The sequence below is a fragment of the Zosterops lateralis genome (assembly GCF_965231275.1).
Source record: "Zosterops lateralis genome assembly, chromosome: 6".
In the NCBI taxonomy this organism is placed as follows: Eukaryota; Metazoa; Chordata; class Aves; order Passeriformes; family Zosteropidae; genus Zosterops; species Zosterops lateralis.
Genome location: NC_139761.1, coordinates 36,269,946 through 36,292,454, shown reverse-complemented (window position 1 = coordinate 36,292,454; position 22,509 = coordinate 36,269,946). Strand labels below are relative to the sequence as shown.

Here is a 22,509-nt window from a genome sequence, read left to right as displayed (position 1 = left end):
TCTGAGTGATCTGAAAAATTATTTTCTTGATCAATGCTAATCATTATAAATGCTAAAAATTAAATCTTTATCCTATGACAAATTATATGAGAAAATATAATTACAATTAAACAATGTTGAATTAGAAACTTCTAATACCTGAAGTTGTTTGAGAATATTATGTTAAATATCAAAGAGTGATGTGAAGTGACAGAAGCTTTTTCACATAAAGTCATACATAAGATGGAAAGAAAAAATCCCAACAGTAAATGGGTGGCAGTTAGTAAACTGAGTTGATAGCAAAGAATAACTTACCAATTATGAAACTGTGCAGTTGCTATAGCAAGGCTTAAAATTGTGTGTGTACACATATATTAAAAAGATGTTCAAAATACCATAGAAAGACTTCTGGCAAGAGCAAAATAGGTCAACTGCCTAGATTTCCCAGCAGGTAGAATTACAATACCGTCAGGAGAAAAAGCGAAAGTTTACATGCTGTATTTGTAAGGAAGCAGGATGAGACTCTGATCTTTTCGTACAGTCTGTTTTAACCCAGGCATTTCCAGGCACGCCGACGGCTGGAGGGGAAAGCGGGAACGCTGAAGGCCCAGGCGGCGGGGGGAGAGCGGGGATAAAGCCGGCGGCACAGGGGAGCGCCCGGCGCGGCCCCGCTGGCCCCGCTCCTCCGGGCCGAGCGCGGGGCGGTGCAGGCGGAAGTGCGGGGCCGGCGGCGCGGGGCTGGCCCGGGGCTGGGGCTGGCGGCGGGGCTGGCGCGGCGCACGATGCTGGGGCTGGCGGCGGGGCTGCTGGCCGCGGCCGCCGTGGCGCTGCTGCTGGACTGGTACGGGCCGCCGGGGGCGCCGCCGGCACCGGGGCAGCGCCGCCGCTGGGCCCCGCAGCCCGCGCCCGGGGCGGCCGCCGGCAGCCTGCTCTGGGTGCTGCAGGTGAGCGGAGCGGGGCCGGGCGGGCGGGCGGGCGGGGGGCGGCCGAGCCGCGGGCACAGCGCGGGCAAGCCCCGCTTACAAGTGTTTTGCCAGGCTGCCCGAAAGGACGAGTATGTTCAGTGCCGGCGGCTCGATGTGCAGCTGCAGGCTGAGCTCTGGGGGGCAGGAGCCCCAGGAGAAAGGCCGGGACCCGTCAAACCCTTCACAGAGCGGAGGGCGCGGGGAGCTGTGGCCGGGCCGGGGAACTGTGGCCGGGCCGGGGGAGCTGTGGCCGGGCCGGGGGAGCTGTGGCCGGGCCGGGGAACTGTGGCCGGGCCGGGGGAGCTGTGGCCGGGCCAGGGGACCGGAGCTCGGAGCCGGCCGGAGCCCAGGACCCCCAGGCTTGCCTGCTCTCAGACTGAGGGTATAAAAGCCCAGGGAGTCCTTTCTTTGGGGCTCCTTCTCATAGGTACCCAAGTCGAAGTTTAATTTTGTTAATTACTGCACTAAAATTAAATTATTTGAACGATCCCGAAGTCTGAGAGCCTGCTATGGGAAACCTGGGCTGAGTTGGTAAGGAAAGCTGGTCTGACTGTGAGTGTGAGGGGTGTAGCTGTGAGGGGCCTCTACCCAGCCCAGGCGGTGTGAGTGTCATTGCCGGAGTGGCTCCTGGATGGTTGCACAGAGAAGTTTCCTTATCAGACAAGATGTGTGTAGTGGAAGTGGGTAATTAAAAATCACCTAATTATTACACTACCCAATATATTGCATCAGTACCTGATTATCTAATATATTATCTAATATCCCGGGGAGAAATGCAGGCTCTGCCTGTCCCTTTCCCTATCAAAAACCTCAGAAGAGTTGTGTGGCTGAGAAAATACCTTACTGATTTGTAGCAATAGAAGGTACTGTGCCAGTATTCAGGTTAAATGTACACAGCTTTGTTTCCAGGTTAAACATAAAATCCAAGTTGACCTGGCATAGTTCTGGAAGCAAATTGTCATGTCTTAGTGCTTCTGTGGACTCTTCTGACTCTTCTCCGCAGGGCATTCCCGAAGCATTTCGTGTAGAACTAGCCATGAAGGTGTTTACATACTTGGAGTTAATCTATGGCTGACGTGTCACAGGGATTTCCTTCTAACAGATAGCTGCTTTTACTGTTTTGCTTTCATTCTCGATCTCAAGAACACTTTGCCTATTAGCTGCAGGCAGTGCTCTTAGTGAAGGAGCTGGCATGTATTAGTCCTTTCGTTCTCTCCAATTGTGGTGTAACTTTTTTTCCAGTAATTTTTCCTTAAGTGACTTAAGGCTTATTTTTACTGCAGAGTACATTTCAAGAGATATGCTTAAATTAATGTAAGGAAAGCCTCTCTCCTGTGCTGCTATCTCGTGAAGAGTCAAATACAGCAGCACATAGCAGGTGCAGAGCTACACACAAGCAGCATGCACAGGCCCATGTTTCTCTTGCCATGTTCTCTCTGGTTGTGTCACTTTACGTGGAGTTCTCCCAAGGATAGGTCACAGCACAGCTAATATGAGACTTGGCTTCACTTTCAAGTGGTTATGTTCTCTTTCAGACATGCCCTTTAACAGCTGCTTTATCATTGACCTAACTTGGAAACTAATCAAGCAGCAAATCCAGCCTTGTGCCTGATGATGTTGTGGGAAACAGACTTCAGGCTCCCTGGTGACTCCATAGGTCTAGCCTAGGTCACTGGATAGAGCTCAAGATGGTCACTTCTGCTCCCAGCAGTTCCTGCTTTGTTTTTCTTCCCATACACAGGTCTATCTCTTCTTAAACTGAACTAAATCATAGTCTTTCTACTTTAATCTTCTATTAATGGCTCATCCACCTTTATTGTAACAGAATTTCCTTTGTTACCCAGTGCCAAATAGACACTCTGGTTCAGTATTTGACAAGCCTATAATTATTTCTCCCATTTCTGTCAGCCAAATGCATTCTACTGTTGCTCTGGACCTTGTAATTCTCACTTGTTAATGCCTGCCTCTCCTTAACCACATCTTTGCTAGATAAGGAATGTTGATGGTGATTTCTTCTCAGCCCTAAATCTCTTCCAGCCCATTTTACTGGAAGCAATTGCCTATGATGCAATGAGAGGCCAAGTATCCACATCAGGTCAGAGGGAGGGGAAAGAGCAACAAATGGGCTTTCACCTACATTTTGGAAATTCAATAAGAGCATTATAAGCTTATCTTGCCCTTGTCTTTCCTTTTATTGGGATATCATCTGAAGTGAATTAAAAATTAAAAAAAAAAAAAAAAAAAGGAAGAAGCTCCACTTCTGAGATCTTCATATGTCATGGCTGTTAGTGATGACAGAAACTTAGTCCCAGGTCTCAAGAGTCCTGGACACTGTAACTCTTAGAAATGACAAATTGAAACTTTTTAAAAATCTTAAAGTCATGGGGAAGAAAAGTGGGAATGTCATTGTAGGAAATCAGGCTTCCAAACCCCTCTCTGCTGTAAGTTTGGAAATTTACATTTGCTATAGTGACTGGGTAGAGCAGGAGTAAAGTTCCTTGTAAGACTGTTTTTCCTCAAGAATGAAAACTGTAGAAGTTTTGATTTTCTCTTTGATTGCTGAGATAAATTAATTGCAAATCCACCGGCTGAAAAGAAGCAAAACAAGTTGTATCCTTGTCAATGATTAAATGAGGTTTGATGTATCGAGGTAGTTTTGCTGTGCTCTTTGCTTCACACTAGTTTGAATGCATCAACGAAAGTGAACATAAAGTTTTATCTAAAACTTCTGTTTGCCTTTTTTAGCATGCAATTCTGATCTATCTAGGCAAAAATTCCATGTCATTCCAAATGGGGAATTTTCCTAAGCAGAATTAAAGAACTATATTCAGGTAATATTTTCTTTGTATACAGATGACTGAATAAATAGAAGTACATAATTTTTTTCCAAGATATTTTATCTGAATTTTTCAAAAATCACAAGCTTTACAAGAACAGGTTTATTAAACTGAATGTAAAAGTTAATGTTTTTCTTTCCAAGTAATATTGTCAGATGGCCATGAGCATGTCTTACTACTGTTTGAACATCAAATACCATTTGTTTAAACCAAGGAGGACAATTAATTAGTTAATTGACTGAAGTAGAATGGAAAGTGGAATTGAAACCATTCACACAACAGATTTTTTTTGTACAGTATTGAAAAGCCAAAATGCAAAAAAAAAAAAAGAAAAAAAAAGAAAAATCTTATTTTTCTTACTCTTCTCAAATGGCTTTTCTGATATGAGGGCTTTGATTGATTCAGAAATGAACAGCTTCTTTTACAGTTACATACAAGTCATATCATCATTTCTTAGGCAATCTTTGCCTTCTTGAAGGCACATGGAATGTAATCTAAACACACTCATTAGATCCATTAAAATGCTTGGGTAGAATATTAAAAATCCTTCCACTCAGCTGCTGGAAATGTCACACCAGGTACAAAATAAATTTCCAGTGTATTTCAAGTTCTAGGTCTCTTTAACCTGTTGCTTTGCAGAACTACTTTGTATTCTTACTTGCAGCAAAACCACTGTGTTGCACAGAAACTCACAGAATCTGGAAAGCAACAGGCCACTTGCAGTCATCACAATTTACTGTGGATACCGAAGTATTTCCTCATATTATTGTATGTCCTTAGTTTTAAGAAAGTGTTTTTGATGTAAACATGATTTTAGGGGTTAGAGTTACAATATCATTTGCTTGTTCTGCTTTCATTCTCCCCTAGCCACCCACTTCTGTTTCTCTGTATCCCTTACACTGACAAGAATCACTGTGTCTGCTCTTCAGTTGCATTCTTATGTAAACTTGGCTTTGCAGAACAACCTAGGGAAGCAATAGCCCTCTACTTGGGGCAATGTTTTATTCTTCTGTTTTGCAGGTGTCAGATATTCATATCAGCAAATTTCGGGATCCCAAACGAGCTCCTGACTTTGAAAAATTCTGTTCTGAAACAATTGATGTAATTCAGCCAGCACTTGTTTTAGCAACAGGTAAGCAATTGAAAAGTGTGAATTTCCTGTTGAGTGTACTGTCAAAGGAACAGCAAATAGGCAAAATTCTAGGATCTCAAGACAGAACTTTAAACATTAAGGTATCTTAAGCAGTGGAAATGGAGTTGCAGCTGAAGAGAGACTGCTAGAAGCTGAAAAGAATAACTTCTCAACAAGGGAATTATTTTTTTCTTCAGTGTTCGGTTTCTTCAGTGAGTTTAGTGTGTTCTATATGTAACAGACACAATCACACAAGATAGCTATTATTTTCCCAATATGTGTTGCTGCCTCTTAGTCCTTGCTAGCAGCTACCTTCCCTCTGGTCCTGGTCATGATTCTACTTCCTTTGTGTTTGCAATTACAGAAGTGAGCAATGTCTGTGGTTCCTCTCTCAGAACAATCCCTGCTCATTTGTGTGAAATTCACCTGTGAATTAATGTAAGATTTTATTGCTGGTTTCCATTTGAACATATACCAGGAGAGGTGAAAGAAGCCTTGCCACTTCATTTGACACCTTGCTATTGAAATAGATGAAGTTTTGACAAGAAAATCAAAATACTTTGAGCTGTTACTGTATGCAAGGCTTTAGAATGTTAATGCTAGACCTGGAGTTTTGTTTCTACAGAGAGTTACTTATCTAATTAGTGAAAGTGCTGCAATGATGTGGTCAACAGCTGTCTCATGAGGCTTCTGCATCTGCCTTAGAAGGCATTTACCCTGACCTTGTGGACCAGATACAGGAACATCCAGATTGCACCCAGGCCTGCAGCCACTCACACTTGGAGGCAGGGATGGCATGTCTAGTTACAGTATTTGTATAAGCTGTGTAGGTCTCTTGTTATATCTCACCTTTCTACGCTCTCAGGTGATCTGACAGATGCTAAGACAAGAGATAAACTGGGATCTGAGCAGATAGAAGATGAGTGGAAAACCTACCAGTCAATCCTGAAGAGATCAAGGGTCATGGAAAAAACCAAGTGGATAGACATCAAAGGGAATCATGGTAAGAAGAAAATGAAACATTTCTGTCTTCCCTGTGACTGCAGATCACAGAATATAGAGGTAAAGTGATAGTACTTGCTAGTGTGTTAGTTAGTACTCATGAAGCAGGAGAAGGGTTTGCCATCCACATCTCTACTGAAGACACACTTTGTTTACAAGGTCTTACTGGAGTTTTAGTACCAGAGAAGTAAGGGTCTTTTACTTGGCAAATGGTAGAACATGATGTTAGTTTCCATGTCATTATTTTATATACCACATTATTTAATGGCAGGGCAAACCGTAACCTTACCATGCTGAAGAAATTATTTCAATTTACTTTTCATAGACTTCCTCCTCACAAGTTTAAGTTTAAAAGGTATCACATGTCCAGCAGCTAAATAAAATTTGGTTTCTTTTGAATAGAAGGGAGTCATGGCAGTTCATATCCATCAGTTGTCCCCACACTGATAAATATAAACACAAGCATTCAAACACAAGCTGACAATCATGTAGGCTGTATAAACAGGCTATTACAGGAAGCTGCTCTGGGGGGAAAAAGGTGCATGCTTTGTCATATATACCCATAGAGGTGGAACTGTTGCAGTACAGACCTCCCTAAGCTGATGTCTGTTCTACACACATGATTCTCTGATGCTATGGCTCCTTTATTTTCCATGAATGAGTTAAGTCTTACTTACAGAGCATGCACCCAGTCCCAAAAAGCTTCTGAAAAGCTCTGTGGTCAAAATGGAGACAGGTTTAGCTTTTAGCTGCTAAATATCAATTTATATTCCCACAATGCTTTTATCTTTTAATTGAAACTTAAATGAGAAAGCTATTGCCATTTAATTACTTTGAGTATAAAATATCTCATCTGCACAGTTAGTCTGCTTGTCAATCATGCATTTTTTTTAAAGTAGCTCTTTAGCACCTGCTGAGACTGCTTTATTTCAACCTAGTTAGATACAGGGGTCAATTATTGTTGCTTCGCGTATCTGTCTCTCAGGTCAGCTCAGCGTCAGCTGGGCCACCCTGCTAGCTGTGATACGCCCAACAGTACCTTTGCGTGGGTCTTTGGCTCCGCAGTGCTTTTGCCTTAGCTGTCTCGGCCGTGGTTCGAAAGAGGGGACACTCCAGGCTCAGGGAGAAAAGGTTTTATTCGGGTAACTCAGGGGCAGTCCCTGGTTCCAGGCCTGTGCCTCTGGGGAGTGACCCCCAGCCTCGGTTACAGGGGGTTTTTGTTCCCCCAAAATCTCAGGGGTGGACACAAGTTACCAGACCAATGAAACAAGGCCAGGTGGGTAAGGTCAAAATGCAATACACAACATTAACAAATCAGGTGGATTTGGGATGTGGTCCTGTGAGACCCACCAATCCCTGTCAGACACCTCTCCTGAAGGTTCTGGGGCCTGGGGGATGGTGGACATGTGGGGGAGAAATACAATGGGATGGGGGAAAATACAATAGGATGATCGAAACCCAGGGCAGAGGATTAGAGTTGTCTTGGCAACTCTTATCAACCTTTGATAAGCACAATCCAAGACAGGAACTTTACCTGGCTAGGGTTAAAGTCCAAATCACATCAAACCTACAACTAAGAAACTTATGATACCATTCCAGCACCCCCACAAATTATCAATTTGATCTGAAAGTTTCCTTATTTCCTTTTTTTCTCCCTTGCAGATTCATTCAACATTCCACACCTGGATAGTGTTCAGAATTATTACAGGTACTTTTATTTACCACACAGATGCAGCTATGTTCAAGGTCAAATTCACTAAACAATGTTCTGTTTTCAGTTATCACATACATGCTTTTTCACTGAGTTTCCTATAGCCCAGGATCATATCTCCTATTCCCTCTGTCCCCTTTTGCACTGTCAGTTAGTAGAGCAGAATCAATTGAGAAAATAGAGAATTCTTTGTGCAGATTTCTTATTTCTTACCCTTCTGTGTTTTGTAATTGAGTGTGTTAAATCTGTCAATATCTACAGTATTTTTAGTCGCAGTCTAGGAAAGGGATGATGGAAGAGTGAAATGGAGTTGTTTTTATAATAAATAAAAATATAAATAATATAAAAATATTAAAATTATAAAAATTGTTTGCAGAAATAAAAATAGAAGCTAGGGAAAACAGTTATTCAGCACCACATTCTGGTGTTCATTATGCATTAAAAATAAAGAGGGCAGTGGGTTGTATTGAAATACAATATTTTTACACAAAAACATAGGTTCCTATCATATGTTCACAGCAGTAGCAGAGGATGAATCAACTGTTACACATACTCAAAGTGGGACTTAAGGAAGAAATTTTATTGAAGTTGATGATATCCATAAAGATAATGTTAACTTAAATATTGTGAAAGGGGTTTTATGGCATTAGAAGTATTGAAAACTTGTTTTTAATACATTTGCTTGTGTTCTATTCAGGTCAACCTTTTTGGCAATTTTATTGTTCTTATTGGTGGAAGAACAGGGACATGAACTGATTTCTGGATGGCTGTGTTCAAATTATGCTCATCATCTGAACTCAGGAATGCTTTAGCTTCCATAAATCATGCAAGGAGTAAAACAAAACTAAAACAAGTAAAAAAAAAAAAACAAACACATACAAAATGCCCATCCCAAAACTCCAAAAGAAAATTAGAAAAAATTAAACCCAACCCAAACTTAATGAATTTTAGTGATTCTCAGATTAACTTACAATCATTTTAGTTACAGAATTTAATCCTTAACAGAGTAATTTAGGTGGTACTGTCAGTTGAAATGTTATGTCTTTGCCAGTGGAAGATATGTACAATTCCCCTCTAGCATAAAGTATCAAAAGTACTTCAATTTTGTAAGTCAGAAATAGTGAAATTACTTGTTGTCAGTGGAAGGACACAAAGCAATGTATGTTTATCATGGCTACGAGCTTTCCTAACAGCAGTGTTTCCATCCTATTTTGTTAGGAAATACTCTGCCTGGCATAAAGATGGCTCTTTCCATTACATCCACACCACCTCTTTTGGGAACTATTCATTCATCTGCGTGGATGCCACACTCAGCCCAGGCCCTAAGAGACCCTATAATTTTTTTGGGATTTTAAACATGGTATTGTATAAGTCTTTGCATTCCATTTTGCTGGCTGTTTTATTTCTGTAGTGGTTTGTTTGGAGGTTTGGGAGGTTTTTAATATAGAAAAATCATTTGAAAGATTTGTGTTCATAGTGTTTACGTTTTTAACTTAAAATGCATGTGAGACATTTATTTAGCAAAATGGATTTGTTACCTGCCTATTTCAGAATCAAATGGCAGAGCTGTCTTTGATGGCAAAAGAAAGTCTACACAGCAACCATACTATCTGGTTTGGCCATTACCCCACCTCAACCATCATCTCCCCATCCCCTGGAATACGAACACTAATGAGGTAAGTTCTTATCCTGTATGTTTTCAGCATGAAGTGCGTTTCTTGCCTGTCTTCACATACTCATCTCTCACTTTTCAGGTTTTCTGCAGTGATATTTCCTTCCCACCCAATAATCACAATTCTTAGTTTTTTGGGTTTTTTTTTTTAGTTCTGCCACAGCCTATTTATGTGGACATCTCCATACAATGGGTGGGCTGATGCCAGTCTTGCACAGCCAACACAGTGGTGGCACTCTGGAACTTGAACTGGGAGACTGGATGGATAATAGGAGGTAAGTAAAGCCCATATGAGCAAATTATTATATGAAACCTACCTTGCTGTACTGTGATTCTCTTTTGTGCTGTATGGTGAATTTGGAAGAAGCATGAGATCAGCCTGGTCACTACTATTACTATCCTACTGAAAAAAAGGCTTCGTGTGTATGTTTGTGATTTTCCCCATACCAACAGTGTGCCAATAAATTAATTTTTTTTATTAATTCTTGATATTTAAAAGTTAAAAAGGGGACATCTGCATGTCCCTTTAGTATGTGTTTAGTATTCATATGTACACAAATAAATTGTAATAGAATTCAGCATCACTACTTCAAAATGCACATGCTTTGCACTAGCTGTTAGAATTCTTGTCACAGAAATAGTCCACCTGAGAAATGTCACCTTACTAGCATATCAAAAACTGTCTGATGCCATGTGTAGTGTATAGTAGTATATTAGCTTTTATTCTGCAGTAATCCAAAGAAAGATACTGGTATGAATACAGGGAAAGAGCACACTGAGGTCATTCTCCTTAACTAGAGTACCTACACAGACACTGTGGAAATGTACCTTATATTTGAGTTCTTTAACGTAATGTTTTTCTATCTGATTCATGTGCAAAATTCCATAGATCTTCACTTTGAGTTTTGGTACTTTGAGTACTGCTTCCATGATTCATAATAAAATTAACCTCATCAGAGAGAAGCAACTGTACAGTTAATACAGCAGAGTTGGAAAATGTAAGATCAACTACAGAAGAGAATAAATGGAAAATAAAGCCAGGTTCTGTTTAGGAACTTGAGAAGCATGCGAATCAGCTGTTCACACAGCAGTTTGTATTAACAGATTTTTTTTCCTTTCACTATAGGTACCGAGTCCTCGCCTTTGATCATGACCTCCTCAGCTTTGCGGATCTTAAATTTGAAGAGTGGCCTGTAGTTCTCATCACCAATCCCAAATCCTTCCTTTACAGCAGTTCTACTCATGAACCTCTAGTCAGAATTCTTCATTCCACTCATATCAGGTACCCTGTAATTTCTTGATTTCACAATATTTAACTATATTTATATACACAAAACCTTTCTTTTAAATGTGTGCCTACTGTTCTCAGAATTCACTTTTCTCTGGAACATTGTTCCAGAGAGCTCTCTTTGTATCGTATCTGTGATTGTGTGGTAGTAATGCATGTTTGTTTTATTTATGCAGTTATTTCCCCTAAAGTGATTTGAACTGTATGTAACCAAAGCTGATCAATTTGTACATAATTAAGATAGATTACTATGTAATCAATAAGCATAGGTTAATGTGTAATCTGTTATTTATCTCACATGTTCCCATTGACTGCTGATTTCAGCATTTTGTCTATGTATTTTTCTAAATGTTTTCTCTATTCACTTCAGACTTCTTAGCTTTTTGTGTTTTCAATTCTACATCCTTTATATATTAAAACATGACAAGTATCTGCCAACTTTCATATTCATTTTAAATCTCTTAATCTTTCCACTTTTACCTTATCTATTTTTTTCTTACATTTATATTTCAAATTTTTAGGCCCTTTTCAGCATTTTATATTTGGTGTAAGACTAATCTGCTTTAAATACTGCATACATAGGGTTACAATAAAAAGAAGTTTGTAATACTTTTCAGTTAGGGAGCAGTGTCCTACTAGGTGTCCTAATTACTTTCCACTTTCCTATTCAGAATCTTATCTGAACATTCTTATGATTACATTAAATATATGAACTGGTAGAATTGTTCACCATAACTGTATGAAACTCTTTCATTTGACTAAAACATGCTCTGGAATGCCTTTTGTATTACCAGCAATGAAAGGAATTGTATGTGCAATATTTTGAGTCTGTATTAGTATCACTGTTTCTATGAATATAAGCACTGCCAAGTGATAATTCGTTTGCTGGTATCCGAGATCTGCAGTATCAGTCTTGCATTCCACTCCATTTGTCCTAAATGCAGTTACAAATTCTGAGAGGTTATATTATGACTAGCAAAAAGAAAAAAAGGGGAAAAAAAAAAGGGAAAAGACCCCACTCCTAACAACAAAGGACTTTAGAGAGAGAGCCTGGCAATTTTTTGTGAAGCCATCTCCAAGTGTATGGTTATGTGTCTGTGTGTGCTGGAGGATGCATCCCACTTGTGTCAGCAAATGTTTTGAAGCAAGAGTTCTAAAATTATTTCTGCTAGGACCTTACAATTTCTGCCATCTTTTTGTCTATTCCATAGCCAGCTTTCTGTCCTGTTCTTTTGTGTAGTGCCCTACAGAACTACCTTTTTTTTTATCTGTAGGAAAGAGCTACCATGTTACCATTAGCCTACAGCTATTTCACTGTTTTAATTTCTAAATCTTTTGAACTCTTAACTACAAGGCAGCTTAACCTTTAGAGACTTTCTTGTGAGGAAGTAATGACATACCTGCAAGTCCGGTAACAGATCTGTTCTTTTGCTCTTTATATTTCTCCTTAGAATTCTGGCATTCTCTCCTTCTGTCATTATCTCTGTCAAAGTCTACATAGATGGAGTTCACCTGGGGAATGCACATCAGGTGTCTGGCCCTCTCTATGTGCTGAAGTGGAGCCCACAAAACTACAGTGAAGGGTTCCATCGCATAGATGTGACTGTCCAGGTAAGGTATCTGTTGACATTCTTTGTATTGATTTTATTTTTTTTCTCTTGTCATGGCTTCTCTATCACCCTCCTGCCAAATATACGTGATAACAGACATACTTTTGTATTTGTCTGATTAGAAAAACCAAAGGATTTAATAAAGGAATAAACGATTAGAAAAACCAAAGGATTTAATAAAGGAATAAACACTGATTGTGAAGCACCATATTCATAAAGCTGCTGAGATAAAGAAAGAAATATTATTTTTTGTAAGCAGTAAAATAAGACATGACAGAAGCGCAAACTTGAATTGAAATTGGCAGAGACGTTAAAAATTACAAGAAAGGCTTCTAAAGGTATATAAACAATAAGCAGAAACAGAAGGAAAATACTGGCCAGGTGTTAAACAGTGAAGGTGAATTAGTCACCAACAACTCTGAAAAGGCAGATGTTCTCAACACTTTCTTCATTTCTGTCTTTACGAGCAGTGTTGGGCCTCAGGCCTTGGGAACAAGGATCAAGGTTGATGCAGACACCTACTGTCAGTGAAGGAAGAGATGGAGTAAGACCTGTCACAGGAGCTTGATCCTACAGATCAATGGGCCCTGACAGTTTCCACTCCAGAGTGTTAAGAGACATGGTTGAAATATTTGCACGGCCACTCTCCATAGTCTTGTAGAAGTTGTGGAGATCAGGGGGCGTCCCAGAAGACTGGCAGAAGGTTAATGGCTCTCCTGTCCACTAGAAGGGCTTAAGGAGGATCCAGGAAATTAATAGGCCCATCAGTCTTACTTCAGTCCCTGGGAAAATTAAGAAACAAATCCTTGGTGAGGGGGGCTATCTCAAGTCAGATGAAGCACATGAATGGGAAGAGCCAACACACATTGGTCAGACTGTGGGCTAGGAAGAACATTATGAAGTTCACCAAGGAAAAGTGTAAGGACTTGCACCTGGGAAAAAATAATTCAGGAGTGCAGCACAGGCTGTGATCTGCCTGGCTAGGGAGCAGCTCTGTGAAAAGGGACCTCAGTGTCCTGGTAGACACAAGGTAAATATGAATGGACATTATGCTGCTGCAGCAGAGAAAATCTACTGGATGCCTGGGAGCATCCACAAGGGCATCACCAGCCAAGATAAGTCACTGTCCTGCTGTATTGAGTGCTTGTCAGGCCACACCTGGAACACTGCTCAAACTGTTGAGTAAGTGACAATAAACAATAAACAAATGTTTGTTTATCTATATGAGTTTATGGCAAATACACCAGCAATTAAGCAGAACAAAATCTCAAAATATTTTAGTATGGGCTATTACCTAGAATTGAACTTTCAGAAAACAATTGGTGGGGGGTGCAGTAAACAGTCACAGTCTTCCATAAGTTGTTGAGTCTCTGACAGGGTCTTCTTCATATGTAGCACTTTCAGATTATGATTTTATAATCAGCAATTTACTCGAAACTGCGGAATTGACTGTAAGTAATCCTTTGTAGGTAGAATTTAATACAGCAGTGTGCCAAAGAAGCATGCATCAATTGTATCTTTCTAAAACAGCTGCAATGATAATTAGGAGCTTTAACTAGACTGTTTTTTGTACCATTTCTATGTAATTGCTCTCATTTTATATCAATCTAGGATGCTTCCGGAAGAATTGGCACACGGGGCCATTTATTTGGTATGGAAGAAAACCTCTCTCTTAGATTTGACTTTTGGCCATCTGTTATTCTTCTCACTGACCACTATGTTCTAGTAAGTACTTTCAGCAAAACAGCTGTTACTCCATTTAGTTTCCCAAGCTGCAGTAGGCATTTTCATAATTCCTGAAGGAATTCATAGACTTGAATGCAGTTTACTTTTTCTATATATGACTCTGTTGGAATTCCAAAACATTTAAAGTTTCTCAAGTTGCACACTTCAACTACAAATGCTCAGCAATGGTTTATACAAATAGTTGATGTCCTGGATTTAGTCCCAACTATCCATTTTTGGGCATAAGTATACACACATTTTGTGCAAGCAAGAAATTGAAAAGGAGCTACTGAAGATAGAAAAAGGAAACATTAAACTGAAGAGAAATTCACTGTGAACTGTTGCAGTTATGTTTTCTGGAAAGAATGCTGCAAATATTCTCACTGTCAGCTGCTGACATTGTAACTAGCTCCAGCAAAGTGGAGGGCAAAATTCTCATCAACTTCAGTAAGTTCCAGGTCATATCCAGATGTGATACAGCTCAGTACATGCAAAGAAGGATGTCATGTCTAAGTAGTTTAGATGCACTTCTAGAACCACATAAGAAAGTCCACATGACTGTAGTTCTTATCATAATTGGCTCAAAAATATTTACTTAGTTTTGTTAATCAGTCACACATTCTACACAATGTCTTGAACTGCATTTCTCAGAACAGTGCTCAGGCAATGTTTTGCCTTGGAAGTGTAACTACACATTTTCAATGGATGTGTTTACAAACCCTGTTTTTTAAAGATTCAGGTCTAATGCTTTCAGCCATTCAGCAGAATTCAAGTCAGTACAATACAAATCCAACAACTTAGAAACACTTAAGTTTCCTTTTTACTCTTCAGTTCAATGGCACCAACAAGCTTTGAATATGTGTTTCAAATAGAATCTTTGTACCATTCTATCAGTGTCCAGAAGGCATGCTCCAAGGCTGCTATAATTCCAGGGCTGGCTTACAGTCAAAACTGTCTTTTCAGGCTCGAGTGCTCTTTGGACTGATTGTGCTGATTCAGATTACTTTGCTTGTTGTTTTCCGACACCTCCAAAAGCCAGCACTCAAAGGTATGAACTAATGTTTACCTGTGGTTTTTAGTAGATCTGTTTTCCCCTAAACTTTTAATGTTGACCTGTGTGCTAACAATACGTGAGTAATTGTGCTGTTAATCACCATATGCATTTTACATCTGCTGCTGTGGGGTTTGATTGGTTTCTCAGAAGCTGCTGTTTTGCTTTTAAGGGAACCTGGAAAACCTCCAGTGTATCAAATAAAGTAGAAACTTGAGCAGGTATCTTTGTTTAAACAAAAATTAAGTTGATCCAAGTCCAAGGTTTCATTTTAATTTTCTCACTGAAGAATCCAGTGCATAGGGAAAGGAATGTTTTGTTTTGTATTAGTTCTGTATATGTGCTTTTTTCACTACAGTTGTCACAGAATTCTCTCTCGCCTGAGTGGAGAAACAGATTTCCTTCTGCAAAGACGCTCTTTGTTAACTTTTGCAAAGAATATGAACAGGATTGGGTCTTTCTCAAAATAACATTAAGGCCATTTCTGTCATAACTTGATACTTTGTTTGTGATAGATCTAGTAAATGAAAATTATTACTATTAAGCTCATGGTGTTTATCCTTTAAACAATCATTTGAACCACACCTTACTAATGAGATTTTTCTGGAAGCCACCTCCCTTCCTATTCATGTCAGTGTTGTCCCTTCCTAATAATCCTAATCATGTAGCATCCTGAGGTAACTACAGCAACTGTTTACATAGAAAAGGATCAGATTTTCAGTTGTCTTTATGGAACTCAGCAGCTAAATATAAAAAAACCTGACTCTGTGATCAGCTAGGTCCACGGGGACCATGACAAATGTTTGACAAATTAGTGAACAAATTTGTTAGAGTTGTTGATTTCCAAAGGTGAAGCTTGTCCTCTGGGCGTTAATTCTTTGTGAGAAGGCCACATAATAGGTGTAAGTCTACAAGCTAACTTTAGGAAGGCTCTCTTGATCTGTGAATTGTCATCTTTCAGTTAGAGAGCTAATACTGCTTTTTTCTGCTAACACCACACACTTGTCAGAATAATGTTATTTTAATGCCTAGCCTTATTTTTAAGTTGCTGTCAGATCTCACTAAAGTAGATTTAATCAAAGAAAATCCAATTAATCCAGTCTATGCTGACACGCCTTTCTGAGTTTGCAGAGTTACTGTTTTGATTCTCTTACTTTTCATTTAATACGACTTTCTCCATGTATTTCATTCCAGCTGACTTCATTTTTTGGGTATAGAATGGTTGTTCAGTATTATTGACATACAGTAAGTGTATTCCTTTTGAATGGCAGGTTCCTCTGCTGTTTTTAACATAGATTGTTATATTTATTGGTTCTTTACTTTCAGTTATCACAGTAATAGTAATGCATTCCTCTGCATTTTTCTGTAGACATACCAAATATTATGTTTATATTCCTTATTTAAGAGAATGAGTAAATAATGTGCAGATTTGTTTCAGAAAGACTAGTATTATACATACATATATGTCTGGGGAGGTGTTGCAGACTGAATTAAGTGTATTTTTCTTAAATGTTGTCTCTGTTTAGGAAAGCCAGGATTACTTACTCTGACTTCATATTCTCTTCATGTCTTCAGTAAAACAAACACCTTCTATTACTCAATTCTGGTTCTGAATTTATACACCATTCTGGGTAAGTAGCCTAGAGTACTGGAGGACATAAATTAGTATTTTGAAATTACACATTAGATCCTGATGAAAAGAATTTTAAGAATTCTAAAATCTTGGAGAAGGGGGAAAATCTACTTAAGTTACAAAATCTATGTGGAACTTTAAAAGTTAATGTTCAAAGAGATTAAAGGTTTATTTGTAAGAGCCTATACTTAGAAGCCCTGAATTAATTAAACACTTAGATTGTTAAATTACTCTGAAAGCAAAGTGAGTATTTTTAAATTTAGTTTGGTTTTCACATATTTTTTGATTGTTAGCATCAGAGCTAACAATCTGAGCTTATTCTTCTCTGGTAACATGTTACTGAAATAGCTATTTTTTGTTAGTCAGTGCAGTATACATAACACAGAGCAGCCTCCCTATTTTAATTTCTATGCTGAGGAATTGTTTGTGACCAAATTTTTCATATCTGTTACTGTAGTTTTGAGAAAAAGCTACCCATTGAAAGGATCCACCTTTTTGCCTCTCTTATAAGGAAGATATTATATATGGTGTTGAAAATTGTGACACAGATGAAACTAATTCAAAAGTATTTTCATTGCATGCTACAACCCCCTATCATACTGTGGTATTTTCACACCAGACTGCTGTTGCTGAATATGAAAACATGAGGTTTATTACTATGGACAAGCAGTAAGGAAGTCTCAGGGTACAAAGGGCCATGTGGGACAGGGCTGTGTCCCTGTTGTGTTTCCTGATGGTGATGTTTGATTTCCTTTCTTGCAGGACCGTGGTTTGTAGGTGAACTGATAGATGGCCAGATGGGGGCCTGTTTTTCCTTTGGGGTGTTTGTTGGTGGTGCCTTCTTACAGGGCAGTATGACATTTGTGGTTGGGATTTTACAGGTGAGTATTTATAAAATAAAGGCTAAAACCCAGCTTTTTTTCTCAAGGACTTTTTTTTTTTTTTTTTTTTTTTTTAATAGTTTTGTAAAGAAAGGAGTCTTGGAAGTAGAGAGATTAGTGACTGTGCCTGACTACAAAGGATCTTTCTTACCTTTCTGCAGATTTAAAGGGCAGAAGGGAAGGAGGTTGTTCTTGGGGGTTGAAAAACTTCTCTTTTTCTCTAATAAAATTATGTTGTTTTGGACTCCCTTGATATCTGGATTAGAGGCTGTCTCTACAGATTTACAACTCTAAATTTCTATAAATTTTCTGCTTTTGCCCTTGGCTCACACACAGTGATTAAGCAAAAAAACTGAGTGGCCAGGGCAGCCCTTGCAGCCTTAATAACCCTTCAGATCAATAGGTGTCACTCTCTAAGCACACACGAGTCCAGTTTTCCCAGGAGTGGTTTTCCCATTAATCTGAAAGACAAGGTGTCATTCCTTGGCATTTAAGATAGAGGACCAAACCAGCATTGCCTCCTTCTTCATGGTGTCTCCCTTTTACCAGTGTGACACTGCAGTGGGCTGGGTCAGAGCTAAGCTGACATACAGACTGTGTTTTTGCCATGCTAATTTTTTGCTAAGTCCAGCTCCCTGAATCAGTTCCAGGAAATGTCAGATGCGTGTTACTGCAAAGGAATGGGCAGGAATGCTTGGCCTGGGACTCAGGCACAGGCAGTCACAGCTTTATCAGCTGCAGAGTCGTGGAGGTGCAGCCTGAGATTCCATCCCTGGGAATTGTACTCAGCCCTTAGAATGGGACAGCTTTATCTGTGCATATGTTTTTAAGCCTTCATAGATGTTACCCAGAACCCCTTGGCTTGCTCATTGTCTCACTTTTCTTTGCTCTTCCTTCCAGCTGTTGTTTTTCAACCTGCCATTGATGGCCTATCTGTGCTGGTGCCTGTGGATGCGGTGCCAGGGCCACAGCTTCCGTTCCCACATCCGTCACGTCCGACGCCTGGTGCCTGTGCTCGTTCACCTGGCAATGGCCCTGCTCCTGGCCTGGCAGGTCTATTCCTGCTACTTCCTGCAGCGAACATACGGCACCTTGGCCTTCTTCCTCTCCCCAATGAGAACGTGGCTGGTGGCACTCACCACAGCTCTCATTTATAAAACCTGGACACTGAAATCATCAGAGCTCAGAACTTATATAACAGAGATAAAAAACTGTCAAAGCTCCTGAAGTACAGTATAAGTACTCCAAGTTCTGTCTTAAAAACTGTCAAGGTAGAATCTTTTAATTTTGTGATGCTGGAATTCCATACACCCCACCACTAGGTGGTAAGACCCAAAGCTGTTCCTGCACTGCTACAGAACTGTATTAAATAGTAAGTGTACAATTTATTATACACACTTTCCTTGTATTATACAACATACTGAGTAATACATGTTATATAATACAGTTATGCATTATACATCAATACAGTAAACTGTGTAACAATCTCATCAATGAGATTTTTTTTTGTGATACAGAGATAGATATGTCCATATGGCTCACAAACAGAAATGTGTGCCTATCACTACTATGAATGTAGAAATACTTTTAATTAATTAAATTCTTGATTTTTATAATGCTGCAAAAAATGAGCAAAGAACTCAATGAGCTTCTGGATTTGTGCTTAATTTGATTTTTATTTCAGGGCTGACGTGATTTTACAAGACTAGACCAGATGTCTTTATGAAGTAAGTGACTGCAAAGGTGCTGTAGTGGCCTTCACAGTGAGAGTCCTATACCTATACAGGTTTTCAGTTCATAATGCTGTATACAAGCAGATTATAGGCTGTAAAGTGTGTATATGTATTTGTGTTCATGTTTCAGCCACCTGAGCTGTGGCCCATAGCTCTTGCCCAGGGAGTGCTGACTAAAATAACAAGCCTGCTCTCTGGAAGGAAGGAGTTTCATTTTCACTACTGAGGCTGCCACCTGTAACTGGTGAAAGGACAGTGAATTATCACTGGTGCTGGGCTTTTCAGCTTCAAAACAAAGAGCGGAGACAATGTCCTCAGGATGGGAGAGGCTGAAGAAATAATATGGTCTGATGCCTATAAAGTCTGTAATTTCTGTTTTACTGGGTCTCAGCCAAATGCACCAAAGCGTGACCTAAGAAAACTCATTTCTTTGTTTTCATTTTTTTCTAAGTCCAAAAATGATAGAACATTTAGTTACATTAATGAAGAATGCAGTGATGCAGAGCCAAGAAAGCTGAAGTGCCTTGATCTGTAAAGAATATTGTTTTGCTTCACAAAAGACCTGCTGTGAGTTGAGCATTTAAAACACTTTAGGTAATTTTACAGTAACTTATTTATGGTCCCTCAAGAAAAAGGAGGGCTAATTTATTTATGGTCCCTTTGGAAAAAAACAGCAGTGACTCTAGTAGAACACATAGGAAAATAAATTGGAAGAAAATATTGACTGTGACAAAGACTTTTGTTATTTCTAACAGGTGACTGTTTTCCTATTCCTTAATTTCTGTTCTTCAATGATATAGGAAAATAGTAATACTAATAATAATGTAATGTCTTCAATGTAATAGGAAAAAGAGAGAAGGAACTCCCATTTACATGAGTTAAATACACTGTTAAGAGAATAAAGAATGTCATTTGTTGCTACAAAAGTTTGTTCTCCAAAGCTGTTAAAAATCAGAGATGGCACAAAATTTATTTGTGAGATACAATACTGAAAAATTGATAATAAAATGACATTTCACAATTAAATTACTTTTATGTGATTAGAGAGAATAAGAAGTGGTAATAAAATACTTCATATCTTTTGACTCGTTCCCATTGTTAAATACAATGTTACCCAATACTTTAACCCTTAGGCTGTCTTCTTCAATACTCTCTGCACTCCACACCACTTGAACCCACTGATTGATTAAGTGCCCACACTGAGAATTCATGTGTGGCTTATGTAGAGGCTGATCTTTTTTTCTTTTTCTTTTCTTTTCTTTTTTTTTTTTTTCTTTTTTTTTTTTTTTGTTAAGAGGAAAGAGGAACGAAAGTGCACTTACCAATCAAGAAAATTACAAGCCCCTTTGGCTTCCCAAATACCTCTCTGGGGCATTGCAGCTCCCCAGCACTGGAGAGGATTCAGTGGGGTCCCTGATGAAGGGCTCAGTGCACGCTGCAGACCTGTCCCATCTGACTTGCTGCTTCCAGGACAGCAGGACCATCCAGCCCTGTGGCTGTGCCACCCCGACTCCTGTTCTATGGGTTCTCTCACCAGGTGGTGCAAGAATGGACACAGAGTTGAGGTGCATTTCCTGTGTGTGCAGAGCAGGGGCTGGGCAGTGGATCCACAGAGCTACCTGCTTTTATATATTCCAACCCCTGGAACAGCAGCATTCCCCCTGCAGTCATTGGCGATACATTTTCTTGCCTTCATTTAAAGGCATACTACTAATTTATTTTGACACCCATGTTCTAGGGGAAAGTGGCTGGTGGGAATATATTTTACTATGCTTATGACTAAAGGTTAGCACAAAAGTCAAGCAAGCTTCTTCTTTGGCCTTATCAGGCAGTTGTTCCTGTGTTATCTCCTTGTTTACTGGACTTATAGAGCCATCCTCCTCTGCTTCAGACTCATTTTGCAGATTTATGGAGTCATCTTTTTCTCACTTCTCCTTGCTGGAGCCTTGTTTCTTGGTTTCTGCTGGCTGTCTAGCAGAGAATAGGGTCTGTTGCACATACAGCGCTTTTATCATCACTCCACCCAGACCAGAGTACTGTAGCAAAACTAAATTTCACTACTTTTTATCTTGCTACTTCTGGATGCAAAATTCTGTGTTAGTGTGGCTAAAACATCGTGTTTCATTTCTGCTTCTTTCTGTGCTTTTCCAAAAGAGTTCTGAGTTGTCTTACAAAGTATTTTCTCAGTTTGAAGCTTATTCCAGCTGCTGCTACCATTTCTAATTGTGGGATAATGCCATCTGTCTGTCATCTTCTTTTCTCCCCTGGTAGTCTGTTTATGGATTATATAAACATTTCCCACTGCAAAGAGAAGCCAGCAAAGAGAAAGGTAGTATAGCAAAAGAGAAGAGCAATGTTAGAAACAGGACTAAGTAATCCTCCACTTTCTTCTTCCAAAGTCAATGCATTAAAATATTGAATGAAGAGATTAAGCTATTTGAAAGGCATCTGCCTCAGGTCTCTTCCCTTTTTTAACAACAGCTACTATAAACTGCAGTAAGAAACATTTATGTCTGGGCTGGAAAGGTCTTTTCATAGTGTTGGTGACATTTTGCATGAAATCCTGACATTTAACTGCATAGCTTAGCACTAAACACTAATAAGGTGCTCTTAGGAAAAACACCATGTTTTTCTCAATGTCAATAGGAAGCCAAAAAGAAGGAGGACAAGAAATAAGATGAACTAAAAAAAAAAAAAAAAAAAAAAAAAAACCAAGCAAACAATAAAATACCAAACAAACAAACCAAAAAACAGGAAAGGGATGAAAATAGAAGTGAAAAAAGCAGGAGAAGAAAATGAAATATAGGGCAGATAACAGCAATACTTCAAGATACAAAGGGAGATGGGATAGAAATGGGAATGCACAAGACTAATAAATACAAAGCAGAAGACTGGCTTAGCAAAAAAAAAAGAAAAAATTGTGTCTCTGCCCCATACCGTTTACATTTTATTACCCTTAGCAAGTGCTTATTTATATAGATTGTAGCTGAACTTCCTTACTGTGGTCATGATGTCACATGAAGCTAGAAATGCATAAAAGTTCACAAAAAGTCCCTAGCAGCTGTAGGTCAGTTTTGAAACCATAACAATGGGGGCTGGAGTAATGGAGCAGTAGAGTCCTCAGGAATGGAATGCTATGTGAAGAGGCCCCAGGAACAGAATACTATAAATCCTTATTTAGTTAACAACCAATTTTTCAAAGAGGATCCAGCAGAAACTGTAATAGAATATAACATTAAATAGTAACTTGATAGCTGATAAAAGGAAAACGTAACTTAGAATTACTTTAG

The 22,509-nt window shown here is 39.3% G+C and overlaps 1 protein-coding gene across 2 annotated transcripts; it reads left to right on the top strand.

The window, feature by feature from the left end:
• The first annotated feature begins 852 nt into the window (after positions 1–852).
• Positions 853–21,968, top strand: TMEM62 (transmembrane protein 62). 2 transcript variants are annotated; one of them, XM_083863308.1, is made up of 15 exons: positions 903–923; positions 3,690–3,775; positions 4,802–4,913; positions 5,779–5,916; positions 7,578–7,623; positions 8,845–8,986; positions 9,178–9,302; positions 9,451–9,573; positions 10,425–10,580; positions 12,038–12,197; positions 13,808–13,921; positions 14,885–14,969; positions 16,499–16,603; positions 17,368–17,486; positions 18,387–21,968. In XM_083863308.1, the coding sequence occupies exons 4-15, from the start codon at positions 5,877–5,879 to the stop codon at positions 18,711–18,713; spliced, it is 1,542 nt and encodes a 513-aa protein (XP_083719434.1). In that variant the 5' UTR covers positions 903–923; positions 3,690–3,775; positions 4,802–4,913; positions 5,779–5,876; the 3' UTR covers positions 18,714–21,968. The 2 variants fall into 2 exon arrangements, with proteins under 2 accessions (XP_083719433.1, XP_083719434.1); XM_083863307.1 differs by lacking the exon at positions 3,690–3,775 and having other exon boundaries at positions 853–923.
• Positions 21,969–22,509: the final 541 nt, after the last annotated feature.

Excerpts from the sequence above, each read along its gene's own strand:
- TMEM62 (XM_083863307.1), top strand. The coding sequence starts at position 5,877 with ATGGAAAAAACCAAGTGGATAGACATCAAAGGGAATCATG. Across the intron at positions 7,624-8,844 it reads AGTGTTCAGAATTATTACAG|GAAATACTCTGCCTGGCATA; the intron begins GTACTTTTATTT and ends CTATTTTGTTAG. Across the intron at positions 17,487-18,386 it reads TTGTGGTTGGGATTTTACAG|CTGTTGTTTTTCAACCTGCC; the intron begins GTGAGTATTTAT and ends TCTTCCTTCCAG.